General features: G+C 39.1%; 1 protein-coding gene across 1 annotated transcript in view; it reads right to left on the bottom strand.

Moving 5' to 3' along the window:
- Positions 1–16,357, bottom strand: part of LOC139687246 (girdin-like) — a 176,818-nt gene that overhangs the window by 2,219 nt on the left and 158,242 nt on the right. Inside the window, exons 21-24 of the mRNA XM_071584380.1 lie at positions 15,989–16,183; positions 7,444–7,627; positions 4,422–4,575; positions 1,420–1,579 (exon numbers count right to left, since the gene is read on the bottom strand). Of these exons, the coding sequence (XP_071440481.1) occupies positions 1,420–1,579; positions 4,422–4,575; positions 7,444–7,627; positions 15,989–16,183 (693 nt within the window). The remainder of the gene's footprint in view (positions 1–1,419; positions 1,580–4,421; positions 4,576–7,443; positions 7,628–15,988; positions 16,184–16,357) is intronic.

Below are 16,357 nucleotides of genomic sequence, written 5' to 3'. Positions count from 1 at the left end.
TATGAGGGTTGTCCAGAAAGTAACTTACATGTACGTTTCGGCCCAGCGCAGCAGTGGGTATGGCTAGAGACACCAGCCACCTTAGTGTCTAAATGTCCCCACACTCAGTATGCAACTTGCTATAGTAGTGTGTGCAGACTGCCATTCTTCTACTTTGCTCACTCTGCAAACTGTTAAAATGTGCGCTGCAATAGAAAATCTCGCAGCTTGTGAAGTGCGATCTGTGATTCGGTGTTTACTGGCAAAAAACCACACCCCAATTAACAATTCATATGCAACTTCGCAAAGTGTATGAGGAGATGGAATAATGAGTGAAGGTGGAGTGAGACAGGGGTGCGTTCCATTTAAAAATGGCCACGGGACCAATGTTCATGGTGAGGACCTCGGTGATCGGTCTAGCCTTGTGACAGGTGAACTGACAGTGAAAATCAACGATAAAATTTGTGAAAATCACAGCAGGATTTATCCTGATTTTAGGAGCATTGAGACACCAAGATGGCTGCTCTGACCCTACCCAACATCACGCTGGGCTGAAACATAAGTTACTTTCTTGACAACCCTCATACCTGCAAAACCAAATAGACCACAATGAAGGGTGAAAGTGGCTAATCCTTCTGGAAAAGGGATGCTAATTGGTTTGAAAACCCTGAAATTACAAATATATGGAGTGAATGAATCCCAGAAAAGGCCATTTGTAGAAAAAATAAATGAGAATTAGACATATAATGTCACTTTTTTTGGGAATTGCCACAAAGTGAGGAAAAATAGCTGACATTTCCTGACCAGTGACACTGTTACTTTCCCAGGTGGACTTAAAAGCTGCTGCCTCCCCGAGCACCACCGATGATGGTGTCGTGGGAGGCTGGTGGAAACACCCATTATAAATAAATGAAAGGACTAACTTTGTAGTTCCTCACGGTGGCCGATGACACTGCCCCCTCCCCTTCATCTAACCCTCTCTAATCCCCTGACTCACGAGAGCTCTACAATGTAGACTTCTCCCTCCCGCTCCACATTCCATCAACATCGCGGAGGGGACGCCAAACTGCCCTCCCCTCCGGCACGCAAACCAATCCTGACTTTACCCCTCCCAAACCTTCCTGATTATCTCCACCCCACCCCCGCCCTGGCTGTATATATAAGAAGGGCTGCAAATGTAGAGAGCTCACCTGATGATGAAGTTTTACTTCGAAACCCGGGTCGTGTGAATAAATCGTTTTCGTGTGGAACTACAAAGTTAGTCCTTTCATTTATTTATAATGAGGCCACTGTCTCCGAGGAGGTTCTCCTCAATGTTCTTAAACTCTATGCACAGCCTCTTGAATGGATGAGCCTTGCTCGGAGATGGTTGCTTTTGCCATGGCTCAAGCATATCTCCTCTAAGTGACACACGCTCACCACCCTGGGCCTGATACCCACCGAAGGAGGTGCTCCAGCTCCCCCTTGACCCGAGAGATGAGCGGTGGGCCATGGAATGTGAATGCCGTGTAGAGCTGCACCAGGCTTGCCCCTGCCCTCACTTTCTCATATGCATCCTGCCCAGTGGAGATCCCCCCCACTCCTATTATCGGCACACTGCCTGCAGACACAAATGAACCACAGCAAGGTTACACATCACTAATCTCAGATATGGCACCGAGCATCTCCCTCCTCGATGACAAAGTCCACATCTCAGTTCACATCAAATCTAAAAACAAGCAACTAGATCTTCATTTCAAAAGCAGTCATCTTCTCCACACTAAATAGTCAATCCCATACGATCTTTCTATCCGAGGCTACCGCATTTGCAACAACCCTGATTCCCTGAATATATTCCTCTCGAGACTCAATGCCTCTCTTATCCATCGTGGCTATCCCAACTCCTTTTTGCACAAAAAAATCCTTAAAGACACCCCTAACCCCTAAATTATCCCATACGAATAAATATGACACCCTGTCCATCTGCACAGCTTACTTCTCCAGCGTGAAGTCCTTTCAAAGTATTCTTAGAGATTTTTTCCTATCCTATCCGAAAACAAAGCCACCACCAACCTACTCTCCAAATGCCCAACTGTAACATTTAATCATTTGGAAAATCTTTCCAATATTTTCAAATCCGCCAGGCCTCTTTCTAAATCCATTCCAATTTGCATAAACCCCTCCGACTCCATACAATCGGTACTAGATACAAAACATGCTCCATCCCAGTGACATAATCCCTTCAGCAACAACACCACCTCAAATATCCTCCTTCTTTCGCAACGTCTTCCTGCATTTCCAAAAATATCACATTCACCTCCTACAATGCACCCCCTGCCCAGCTTCCTACTTTGGTCAATGCTCCACGGCCCTCAGTATTAGAATCAATGGCCAGGGTGCACCCTGTGACCCATCCTACCCATCCGTCTCCCTCCAAGCTCCCAGACATGCAACTACCCACTGCAAAAATTTCAACAGCTGCTACTAAGTATCCATTATTGCCTTCCTCTCGCAGACAGCCACACTATTAAGGACTCCAGACCTAGCCTGCACAATAACTCTAACTTCATTTCAACCCAATCTGTTAGCCTGCAATTTCTTCATTGCTTAAATAACATTTCACATGAGGTCGGTTCGAAAAGTAACGTGAATTTTGAATTGTCACAGGTTACCTATACTTGATTTTTTATTTTTTGCGGCATTATATTGGTACTTATGTCTCTTACTTATGCCTAAAATTTCGACCATTTTGAATGTTCAGTTAATTGTTGACAGCTGTTTGGCTTGGACGTGTATTGGCTTGTCTTCGATTTTTGCCTGTTCCATAAATGGATCAAAGGGAACAAATTTTGTGTGAAAAAACGAAATTAAGGGCGTGGACGCATTCTGAATGTTCACTGTGGCATATGGAGAAGCTACCTTGGACCGAAGCAACGTATATCAGTGGTACAAAATGTTCTCTCAGAGGGCCGAGAAGATGTGAATGGTGAAGAGCGCACCAGACGTCTGAGCATGTCAACTACACACGAAAATATTTATGAAATGAAGAAAAAAGTATTGGCCGATCATCAAATAACCATCATAGAAGTTGCTGAGGACCTAAAAATATCAATTGGCTCGTGCCATTCGAATTTTACCAATGATTTGGGCATGACACAGGTTGCCCTGAAATTCGTACCAATATTGCTCAATTTCGACCAAAAGAAGCCACGAATTAACATTGCTAATGACTCGGTCCACGACGACCCAAATTTGCTCCAGAGAGTAATAACTGGTGATGAATAACATGACTGGTTTATTGTTATGACGTGGAAACTAAAGCTCAATCATCCCAACTGAAGCTGCAGCACGAGCCAAGGCCGAAAAACATGCGCCAAGTTTGGTCGAATGTGAAAGCTTTGCTTACAGTTTCCTTCAATTGCAGGGGCGTGGTGCATCATGAATTCTTGCCACAGCGTAGAACGGTAAATAAGGAATATTACCTGCAAGCTATGTGCAACTTGCACGAAACAATCCACCACAAACACCCGGATTTGAGGAAGAACAAAAATTGGCTTTTGCACCACGACAACGCCCCTGCTCACACATCATTACTTGTGCGTGATTTTTTGGCAAAAAATAACACAATAGTGATGCCGCAGCCACCGTATTCCCCAGATCTGGCCCCCAGTGACTGTTACTTGTTCCCGAAACCGAAGAGGCCCATGAAAGGACGACGCTATGACATGATTGATGAGATAAAGACTGCATCGAAGGAGGAGCTGAGCAAGATCACAAGAAATGATTTTCTTAAGTGCTTTGAGGATGGGAAAAAATGTTGGCACAAGTGAATAAAATTTAATGGGGAATACTTTGAAGGGGACAAAGTAGATATTCATGGATATATAAATAATTTTTGAAAAAACACAAAAGTCGTGATACTTTTTGAACAGACCTTGTACATTTAAATTAATCAATAAATATCATGTTAACTAAACAATAAAAATTAAATGAGAATTTGCTCATACACACTGAAAACACAGAAGGAGAAGGCAATGAAATAGGACAAGCAAAAATGGGAGAAAATAATGTTTAAAAGTAATAGAATTTTAAAATTACAAAAATAGCTCATCTACTGTTTTAATTAGCTCATCTGAATGAACTGGTTTTACTTGCTCATTTACTGTTTTAACGTTAACGTCATCCCTTTGGAATAAATTGTTTGTGGCAACGATGATCCCATTCCCACTTGGGCAAACTTACATTTCCTTAGCATAAATACCAAATTAATATTGACTCACTACTTAAAAAAAAAAACTGATAAACAAACTGATCTCAAGGTTTAGTCACCACATTTTGCAAATGAAAATCATATTTTCTCCAAAATGTAAGAACTCCTCAGACAGGCAAATGATGATGATAACGGTTTCAGTAGTGTAATTCTTCCCAGCATGCATGCCGTGCCGGCGTGCAAGGGCCCTTGCCTTTAGTCAGCAGGTACATTTCTGCGATCATTTGCGTGGAGAGCGGACGCAGCGGCTCCCCACTCAGCCCTCCCGACTCCCCCTGCAATGCTGACTTCAGACCTGGCCTGCGACTCACCGTCGTGTTGCTGATGACCAGCCCATCAACTCTGCACTGCAAAAGGGTAAACGCAAAGTGTACAAGCCCACTCGCGCAACTGCTCAAATGAGGCTTGAGGGATTCGCTTCATGCGCAGTACTTTCACCACTAATCCATCGGGAATGGTAAGGAGGATGGGTTCAGAGGGAAGAGGCATGTGCCTTGCTGTGTGCCTGTTTACCACCTTCCGGTCATTGAAGTGAATAGTGTGAATAGGGAAAAGTAACGTGTCCATTCCAATTTCACTCTCTTCAATGTTACCATCCATCCCAATCCTGTGCATAGTAGAAGAAGTGTCTTTATTCTTCAGTGTCAAAAGTGTGTGATACCGAATTGTTAACTTTCAAACATTCATTTCATTTGGATATATATCATAATCATGTATCATATCATATGTTTGGGTTTACAACAGGATTTTAAATAATCAACTAATGTGCATGCATTACGATGATCTGTGAATGGTTCTTTGGGATTTTAAAGTCAATACTTTTCGTCAACTATGTTCGTCAGTTTTCTCCAATGTTAATTCAGAAAATGACCTTATTTTAGGGATGTTTATCATTTTGACAGAGAAAGATAAGGAAAGGGAAGAGGGTAAAAATAAGGGCACTGTCATTTGCATAATTTATAGTAATTATTGCAATATCATGCTAAATCCTTTTTCAAAATGTAGATTATTGACTACAATTAATTCTTACAAAAAATTGATTGGTTGCAATGAAATTGTTTATAACATTGCAGAGTCATGCCTTGATGGAAATCAGTCCAAGACTGACTACTTAACCTAAAGGGAGTATATTAAAGCTGGAATATTGTCGATTGTTTAAGTATATAGATATGAAAGTTGGAAAACAATAACAGTCATCATACAATTGTGCCTTGAATCTAGGAATTAGTCAGGATACCAGAGTTCAGCTCAAGGCAGTAGAAAAATACAGTGAGCAAACATATTTTGAGACGTAATCCAAGCTTTTAATTAGTAATTACTTTTATTAATCCTTGCTTAATTATGTAGTGTTACTCCATGATATGCAAGTACAGTATGATGGGTTTCAATTTTTTTTTCAATCTCTTTTCTGGTGTTGCTCAAAATTTTGCGATTAATTTATTAATTAATTTAGGGACATCAAAATAGCATCTGCAAAATTTGGGGTCATCAGTTAGCTCCTTCCTTGGGACAACAAAGGCTCTCAACAGTATTCCGGAAACCAACTTCCAGCGGGCTTTTGATGAGTGGCAGACCCACCAAACTAAGTGCATTGATTCAGGAGGAATGTATTTTGAAGATTATTAAGTAATTGTAATGATAACTGCCATAAATTTTGATTTTTGGAACAGGTCTTGATACTTACTCTATGGGCCCTGTAAGTGTGTGGGTCTGCGTTTGCCTTAAAAATGACAATGTTTTGACTTATCAAAGCAATCCTGCAATATATGCAGCCATTAGTTTTCATGGTTTTACTAATTTAAGTATGTAGAATTTAGTTCTGTCCTACAGAAGCTAAATACCAAAGCCCTAAAACCAGTGTCTCACTTTCAATAGATTTTTCTTTCTTATTTAAAATTTAAGTATTGTATCATAATTTAACTCATTATAAAATAACTCGATTCCTTCCTCTCGTAAATCATAACTGACGCACATCCAGCTTCCCTTGCATTAGTGCTGCACATATTCTGTGGAGGCATGTTTCGTTTGGGACCACCACGTTGCGTCAAATGCTGGTGTTAGAAGCTTATAGAGCAATTGTCCCCATGATGCCAGCCTTCTCCGTTTTCCAAACCACAGCAGGCAAGAGATGTTTAACAGAATAAATTTACACAACAGTCAACACTTGATGCATGGTGTGGATAGAGATTTATAAGCACTTGGTGTACTTGCACACTTAATTTATTTTTCCGACCATTTTCAAGACATTTGGCACTCACTGTCAAAAACTGGTTGTTAGAATAATTAAAGTGTGGTAGTATGCCAAGTGATTTCTCACTCTTAAGAGATTTTTTTAATTTAGCACAAAACTTAGTAATTGCATAATGTTGCTCGATCGCCAATTCCATTTTATTCGTGACACGGTCGGCGCGCAGAGGTTCACAATAACTTACGTCTTGCCGCTTCCACAGCTTGGAGAGCACTGAGACCAATTTCATGGCAAAGCTTAGTGTCACCCTCCCACCTAAACCACGTGGTTTGATCCCACTCTGACCAATAAATAGGAGCGGCATGGGAAATTCAATTGCATTACTTTTGGAATGCAAAATGTATGAATGATGTAACAGTAATGGCATGGTCCTCAACAATGGTAAAACACAAATGATGTTGTTTTCTCGAAGGCAGTCGGTAGCTAACAATTTTGACTTTGAAAGTAAGATGTGTGACATCATAATGGAAAAAATAAAAAAATTGTTATGGTTCTACGTCCACCCTCATCCTAAGTGCGATGAACATATCTCCAATGTATGTGAGAAAATTAATTCAGTTCATTACCAGATATTAGTTATAAAACACAGTGTAAGTTTAGTTGTCCCAAAAATGTTATAATATGGCTTGTTTTACTCTGCAACTTCTTACAGAATTGCACCTTCAGAAACATCATTCTCATTTAACAAGTATTTTTAGTTCAGAAAAAATAGTAAGAATCATATGCAATCAACCTTTTTGTGCAAATTGCAGACCTCTTTTTGAATATTTTGCAATATTAACTGTACCTTGGGTAAGCTTGAGTAAAAAATTATTTCAAGTAAAATTCAAGAAACTGCAGGAGGTGCTGCAAGAGTAACTTTTAACGGAGTCCGCCACATGTGCATCAATATAAAACATATACAGATAAAAAATAAATATTTAAACAGGTAAATAGAAAAGACATTCATTAGCAAAGTTCAAAAAACCTTTTCCTTTAAGATCACAGATGCAATATCCCGCCTTTCTTGAGCCGTTAAGTCAGGGGCCAGCTTGAGCAGGAGGGGCCGACGCAGGGGGGGTGGCAGAGCATTCCGAGCAGCCATCACCTTCTCAAGCAGAACTTCCAGGGGCTTCTCCGCCTGCAGGTCTCGGAGGCCAGGAGTGTTGGGGCTAACAGAGGAATGTGCATCTTCAAACAACCGTTCACTCAAAACCCATTCCATTTGTGCCCCACCCTCGTCCCACGCAGCCAAGACAGCTTTCCAGAAGCCATCTCCATGCTGTCACGAGTAAAGCAGATTTCTATTCCTCTGAGATGTAAGTCAATTAACAAGCCGTTTCAGGGATCAAATATGACTGTCTAACAGCTATTATTTTTATATGAAGAGGGGGAAAGAGTTTGTACCATTAAATACCAATAACCAATGTTATCGAAGACATTTCTTTTAAGGATTTCATCCCCAAGAAGTGGTTTTTAACAAAATGGTTTCACTTGCACTCCAGATAGATTTGTAGGCTGAAGCACAATTAATTCTAGACATGGCTCTCTCAGAGAAAAGGCATTTGATGAAGGTGTTCCTAAACAATCACCACAATAAACATAATTCTGGAAATTAATTAATGGAAAACAGAAGAGACATTGGTGATGGCATCTAATTAAACCTCAACCGTAAGAAATAAATTATGCGAACGGCAGGAACAACTGAAAAACCAACTGAGAACTAGCTGAGAGCAAAGGAATAATGAGAACTTCCATGTGTCATTATAAAAACTGACCAAATATGCAAAAACCAAAGATCATTCGCCAGCATACAGGGGGCCAGATGTAACTGTGGCAAGTGTTATTTCAGTCCGACCTTGATATTGCAAAAATTCTGACTGTAAACATATTAAAGAGCTAAAATAAATAGATACATCTGTTTGTTAGTGACGGCATATCACACTTGGAATGGAATGAACCACAAAATTGAGATAAAAAACATTAGAGTTAGGGCAAAAGAGGTTTGATGTTTCCTCAAGCATATAAGGAATTTATAAAGAAATAAATTGAAACCATACAGAAGCCTGATTATGTTGACAGGGATAATGGTTACACTTTTTCCAACGATCGAAAAAGTATTCCGTCACTGGCAAAATAAAGCATAAAAATGGTCATCGATTAAGAAGGAGAACATGAATGGGTCAATGATGTCACAATGAAACCAAGCCCATATAAATGATCACATTATAAGACTGAATTCACTGGAAGAAGCCAACTGGAAATCAGGCAAAATTATTCGTTAAAAATATTATTCTAATATGAAATCCTGAGCATAATTTAATTCCTCATTAACACAACCTTTTCTAAAGTGCTTCCTAGGGGAGAATATACTGACAATATTACTAACAGACACATATTACCCAGTGATAATGGTATTCGCATGTTTACGGAATAAGGGGGAAGATTTACTCCAGGTACACTCATTACTTACACCCTCTCTCTAATTTCCTCCATGTATTCCCAGCAAATGTTCTTAGAATATTTGCTTTGCCTCTGTGGCAACTACACGGACAAAAGCCTTTCGAGGTTGCTTCAACACAGATAACAATCAAGGACACTCCATTTCATATTTTTAAGATTTATTGCCCAACTACTGCTAATTTTCAACTTTTCCCATGCACCGGAAACATACATACATTCCCTATCCTATATGCATACCTGTAATTTGAGTCATCATTGAATGTACTGAGTAAGCATATTTCTGATGATAAACTTGTCTTTACAGGTGATTTTAGTTGTGATTCATTGACCAATAGCACCAATTAGTATGATCTAATTAATATTGTTTTTTTAAAAACCCACCGTTTTGAGTCGGAACCAACACACATCACTAGCTATTCAGAGATTTCACTGGATAACATGGTGTCTAATTGGAATCACCTAGCCATATTCACACAGGTGATCAAACCAGATACCTTAGACCATTTCTTTGTATTGGCCACCGTTCCAATAAAATCCATCCGCCCATATTAATCCATCCACTATCATTCTGCCAAACTCCCCATTCCTATTTCTTTATCATCCTTAAAACTAAAGACTGGTCCTTTGTTTAAAATAATGCCAACTTTGAAACTGGATTCTCTCTTTTATATCTTCGGTTCATATGCCTTCCCATCCATTTCTTATTGGGAAATCCAATTGAAAAACATAAAAATTGGATCACTGATGCACTCGGTTACTTTTTTTACTCATAAAATTTGGTCTTTTGTGCCCACTTACCTTGAAAGAACTCCCTTAAATCTGAATATAAACATCTGAGCTCATGCTATGGGTGCAAAATCAACGAAGAAAAATGTTCATCCAATGGACACAAGACTTTTTAAAATCTAGGAATAGACCCAAAGAAGTCAGGAAAATTAGTAAGTCTTCTATAAGTAATACTTCTCCCTTCCTAACTTCTCAAAATAGTCATCCATCTGGCATTTCAGTTCCTAAATCAGAAATCTTGGTCTTAATTTTCTTTGATCATTTCTTGATCTTCCTCACCTATAACACCATCCTATAATTGTGACTTCTTTGGCACTCCTTATTCTTCCAAATCACTCTTACAAACTTCATTTACTAAATGTGAGCTCAGATATCCTTCATGACCCTGGAACAACAACTAGTCTCGCCCTGGATGATTTCCAAAATAAATTCCAGTAACGTACCTGTTTCAGTGCAATTAAAACCCCATTTTTTGCCTAATTAATAATTTTAAATGCCGTTAGAGTTTTACCGGATAATTTCAAAATCTCTAAGGTCATTTCCCTACACAAGGAGATAAGAAATCCCCTTGACATACACTTATGATACACAATTAGCACAAACAATCAATTTTCTTAACACTGAAAAGACTTTTTTTTACCAAGATATAAGCACAAACTGTTCAAACAACGTAAGCTTAAGAAGTCAACAACATAGCTTTTAAAATTATAGGTCTCATTCTCTCTTCCCTAGATCACAAATTAGAATCACTTGGTATGAAATTGGATTCCACCAAAACTTTTGATTAAGTTGCCCCGTGTCCTTAAAATTAGTCAACTCAAATGAGAAGGTATCAGGATGAATCTCAAACAAATGGCCTTAATAATATCTTCAACAGAGACACCACTCTGCTGTCCTTTCTCAATCTGCTATCAATTTCTAATCATTGGTATTGACACCAGTACCTCAAGGTGTGCTCCGGGGATCCCCTCTCAGCCCAACTCCTTTGGTCATTGGTGCCAGTGATCTTCCTCACAGACTTCTTAAAGTTCAGGTTGCTGCACCAGTGCTATATGCAGATGGTTTTATCGTCATTGTATCATCAGGTAACTTCAATGATGCCATTTCAATGGGTGAAGATATCTCCCTGCTTAAATAATGTGCCAAATGAACCATCTCCATTTGAATGTATTTTAGTAAAATTTCAGTAAATCACAGCCAATTCAATTTGCTTTCATGTAACGATCCTCAGCAAATACCCTGATTACTGTGAGTGGTATGCTTAAACCCCACCTCAAACACAAAATTGCTTGGGACCCATCATGGGCACTGTAGTTTCAGCCCCATGCTAGCCACTTGTTGAGCAAAGTCGACACAACTTGCAGCCTCTCCTAAGGTTCACCAGAGAGAGTCTCATGAGATGTCCTCTTGACTTCGTACTTTGCAAAATTTCACTCCCACTTAGGAAAGTTCCCTCATGACTGACTGAGTCAATAAGTCACAATAGTTCATGCATTATTGATGAGTCACAGAAGCAATACAAAAGGAGTCTGAAAAGTTCTTGGCCTTACACATAGACAGCATCACTACTTGCAAGATTTTTTCTGTCATTTTGCCACAACTGTGATTAAATGCCACATAAACTGTCAAGACATTCCAACCAGCAGTTCACTGCAGGCAGTCGTTTGAAACAGTTGTGGTACGCGTGTTGTTAGAAATTGAAAAAATCAGGTATCTCGCTGTGATAAATTTCTTCATTAAATAATGTTTGATGGCAAACTAACTTCATTCGAGAAATGTCGGTACGTGCATGGGGACTCTTCTCCATTAATATCCACCGTGAAGAGATGGGCAGCCAAGTTTAACCGTGGCTGTAAAAACCTCCGAGATGATCATCCACATGAGGGACGTCCGAAAAGTGCAACCACACCCCGGAAATCATGGAAAAAGTCCACAATATGATTTTGGAAGATCGGCGTATGAAGTTGTGTGACATTGCTCATACCGTACATGTGATATAAAAGGAGTTTGTCGGGCACATTTTGGATGACATTGCACGTGACAAAGCTTTGCACAAATTTGGTGCTGTGTGTATTTGCTGCAGATAAAAATGCATTCAGACAACACTTTCCAAACAGTGTTTAGCACTCTTTACGAAAAACAAGAGTCATTTCCTGCATCAATATGTCACAATGGATGAAACGAGAATTTCCCATAACATGCCAGAATCGAAACTACAATCAATCCATGCAGCGGATAGAGGGCGCTTCTTCAGTTTTTAAGAAAGGGATGAACAAGAGGGGTGGTTGAAATTAAATGGTTGACAAAGGATTTTACTTTTGGCTAAATAAAAGACTATTCAAATTTTGAAATGTTCTATCGACATCAATCAAGACAGGTGTTCACCAAATATATAAAAATGGACATTATTGAACCTTAATTTTCCAAATATTATAATTATATCATATAAGTTCCATGACTTACTGAAAGAATGAATCTAAGTTTCCTCAAATGTTCCAAGGAATATGACAAAAAAATTAGCAATCCAGTGAGGCATTGCTGTGTTTTTCTTTCAAAGATTATAAGTTAATAAAATGATTTGTTCTACAAGTCCTAAAAAAAATTGAAAAACAAATTATTTTGGGTATATTTTGTTTATTTTTCAACATGATCACTTTCTTGCTGGAAAAACTTTTTCCAGCATTTCTCCAACTTTCGTACGCCAAGTAGGAGTTCCAGAAGTCCTCAAAATAGGCATCTGTGTTGACAATGACCTGATTCAACGTTCATCATTATCCACCCAGTCATTTTTTCAAGTGGGGGAAATTAAAAGGAGTCACTGGAGACCAAATTTAGTGAATACAGTGGTTGTTGTAATAATTCACACTTTCATTCCACAATGTTTGCCATCGAAACTGCTCAGGTGTGCACGCAAGCATTGCCCTGATGGAAGAGTATTCTTTTTTTGCAGAATCAGGACTTTTTTCTTGATTTCTTCTTTCTTCAATCAGTGCAATAATGATGCATAATACTCTCCATTTATTGTTAGTCCTTTTGACAAGTAATCGATGCAGACCACTACATGTATCCCTAAAAAATGTGGCCATCACTTTGTCCACTTATCTCACTGTCTTTGCCTTCTTCAGGGCTGGATCATCTTCACACATCCACTCTTTCAACTGCTCCTTTGTCTCCAGAGTGCAGTAGCCTCTCCATGTTTGGTCCACAGTTACGTACCAACACAGAAACTCATCAGGTTTTTGGTGGAAAAGCATCAAACCAGCTAACAAATTGAACACATGACTGCATTTATTCTTCACTGAGAGAAAACGTGCCACTCATCTTTCTTGAGGTGTTTGCCACCATGATGAAGCAAACAATGTCTCCCTCCTTTTCTGTATCACTCTTGGTGATGGTCAGAGTTTTACAGCATGTCACTGCACTTAAGGGCGCTCCAGACTCCGTGAACTCTACCAGCAAGAGCCCTCCCACATCAGAGCACAGTGGCTTTCTGTAGGAAAAGGTTAGTTTGCACTTCTTTGGTTTGTTGGGCAAGTTCACATGCATCATTCGTTAGAATTGCTCTTTTGATTTGGCACCCGCAAACAATCAGGACAGGTCAGAAATGTGAGATGATGGCAGAACCAAAATTCTAAACTACTTCAACAGACTTCATCAACAACACTATCAGATGCCACAGACTTACTTCCCTCACCACCTCTCATCATGGGCATTGGTTGGCCAGACATAATTCTCTCAAAGATCCCTCATTACTCATGGCATTTGAGAGAAGAATTAAATCAGATTGATAGCATTTGAATTTAGAGAAGGCAGCAAGAGAATTCACACCAAATTTGAGTTCAATTCAAAACTAATAGAAATCAAATGAATAAATAAGAAAAGATATCATGTAATGCGTACTAACAGATCACCTAGTGAATATATCATCAAGTTTTCCACAGCTCTAGACAATGTCTCAATGTCCCTTCTGCCTTGAGGCCAAAAGCTAATATGTGTGGACTCAATGTGAATATCCTATTCGATAATCTTAAGAAAATCATATTACTTGAATTAATTAAATCATTTAACCTGTCAAAAAACAATATTTCACCAACACGAATCTCAGCTCAGTCTAGTTCAGTGATAAATAACACATTCATAGGTAATCTACTTGATATCAATGAATGCACCACCTTAACAAATGGCTTCTCTAATCATCTTTCTCCATAATTTATGATTAATAATTATGCTCCACACAAAAGTCTTGATGAATTGCTTCCTTGTTTCTAGTCTTAGGTTCTTTGAACATAGGTATTGTTTCTTCTTCAAGAATGCATTCTAAGCTTGGGCTATTTTTGGCTTGATGTCGGTCGAACTTCTTCCATCCCATGTTATTTTGCTGCCCAGGTATATGAAGGATTCTTCATCTACTCTAGTTTTACCCTTTCGAATCAGGATATCGACAATCAGCTACTCTCTTTCACACACTAGGGTTATAGTTTTCTTCTTGTTGATGTTCATATTATATTCCCCCAGTACTTGGTCCATAGCACTTAAGAGTTGCTTGCAGGTCCTCTCGCTTTTCCGCCACTACTGCGCTGTCATCTGCAAACCAGAGCATGTTGATTTCTTCTCCATTTACCTTGACTCCTTTGATGCCCAATTCTTGTGTTTCTTTTATTGTCTCTTCCAGGTATACGTTGAATAATTCTGGCGAGGGGTTGCATCCTTGTCGTGTCATCCTTGTCCTTTGTTTATTTTGGCTTCTATTTTTCTTCCATTTTTCATTTGCATTGTCGTAACCTGATACTTGTAGAGGTTATGGATAATTCTTTGGTCATTGTAGTCCAAGTGCTTCTAGTATCTTGGACATTTTGTTCTATTTGACATTGTCGAAAGCCTTCTCCAAGTCTCCACGAAAGCCACATATAATGGCTTATTTACGTATATCACTTTTTCAGCCAGAATTCTCAAGTAGAGAATTGCCTCTCTTGCTCCTCGGATTTTCCTGAATCCGAATCGATTTCCTGAGAGGTTTCCTTCCATTCTTCCTTCTATTATTTGGCTAATTATCCCAGTAAGGATTTTTGATGCTTGAGTAACCAGCCTCAATGTTCTGTGTTCTTCCCATTTGTCTGTTTTTGGTTTTTTTGGTATTGCAATCATTACACTTTTCTCAAAGTCTTCTTCATTACTTCCGTCAGTCCATTCCTTCACGCCCGAGACAAAAGAACAAACAAAACAATGATTTCAAAAGGGTTCCCCAAGAAGGCGAAGACCGTTTCATCTACAGGCAAGGTCATGGCATTGGTTTTTCGGGATGTGCATGGGATAATTTTCATTTACTATTTTCAAAAAGGAAAAACTATCAATGGCAAGCATTATGCAAACTTATTGCAACGTTTGAGCGAAAAAATCAAGCAAAAGCGGCCGCATTTGGTTAAGAAGAAAGTGTTGTTTCATCAAGACAATGCACCGGCTCACAAATCCATTTTGGCAATGGCCAAAATTCATTAATTAAAGCTTGAATGGCTACCTCATGCACCTTATTCACCAGATTCAGCCCTCTAAGATTATTTTCTGTTCGCAAACTTGAAAAATGGCTCGGTGGTCGAAGATTTTCTAACCGTGAAGAAGTGATGTCGGCAGTTAATGGCTATTTTGAGGAGCAAGACAGTTCTTATCATAAAAAGGGTATCGAACATCGCTGGAAAAAGTGTATAGAGCTGAAAGGAGATTATATTAAAAAATAAATAATTTTTTCCAAAATTTTTGTATTTTCTTTGTTGGGTCAGGTACTTCTGGGATTACCCTAATATATTAATGTTAGACACAAATTTAGGAACAGCCTGCTTTATTCACAGTTTCCTGCGAGTGGATGCGAACTGAGACCATAATTCCGCAATAATGAAGGGTAAGGTCGGATTCATAAAGATAAAGCAGGATAGATGGTTTTCGAAATGGAATTGAGAAGTATTTTCAGGAAGGAAAAGAAAGTTGTATCAGCAAGGTTTTAAAAAAAATTATGAGCAAGGACAGGGACCTGATAGAAGAAAAATGGGAATATCTATATGAAGAGATATCAAGGGCTGCAAACAAACTCATTGGAGCTGAAAGGAGATTATTCTTACAAATAAATACATTTTTTACCAAAATATTTGTTTTCTTTGTTGGGTCAGGTACTTCTGGGATTACCCTCATATATTAATGTAAGACACAAATTTACGGAGCTTGAAAAAATAACCAACATTCCATGCACCAATCCTGGTTTCCCAAATCAAACCATTTAAGCTATTGAACTGTACCTGGAAATGTTTATGACAAGATAATCAGCCACATCAGAAAACTTCTGCACTCCACTTATGTAGTCAGGGATCGAATCAGCCGAATCCTTATTCCGGCCCAGGTTGACCCCCACCAACACAGTGCCACCATCCTTACTCCTCAGGTCAGATAAACGCTTGTGGATGACATCTTGCCCATCACTGTTGAATCCATAGCTAAAAAATTAAAAGGCCTTGGTTGGTTACATGGTTTAAAGAAGCAAAAGCCATGAAATAATTGAATTCCACATGGAAAGGCCAGTGAATTTGGATTTTTGATTTTCTGTGGATACATCCTTGCTGCCAATTGAGCAGTTCTGACCTTAACACGCAACCAAACAGCTTAAGTTT

This window comes from Hetaerina americana, unplaced genomic scaffold, assembly GCF_022747635.1.
Source record: "Hetaerina americana unplaced genomic scaffold, ioHetAmer1.1.p SCAF_18, whole genome shotgun sequence".
NCBI classification, from domain to species: Eukaryota; Metazoa; Arthropoda; class Insecta; order Odonata; family Calopterygidae; genus Hetaerina; species Hetaerina americana.
Note: the sequence above shows the minus strand (reverse complement) of the source record. Positions and strands in the feature narration are given on the sequence as shown.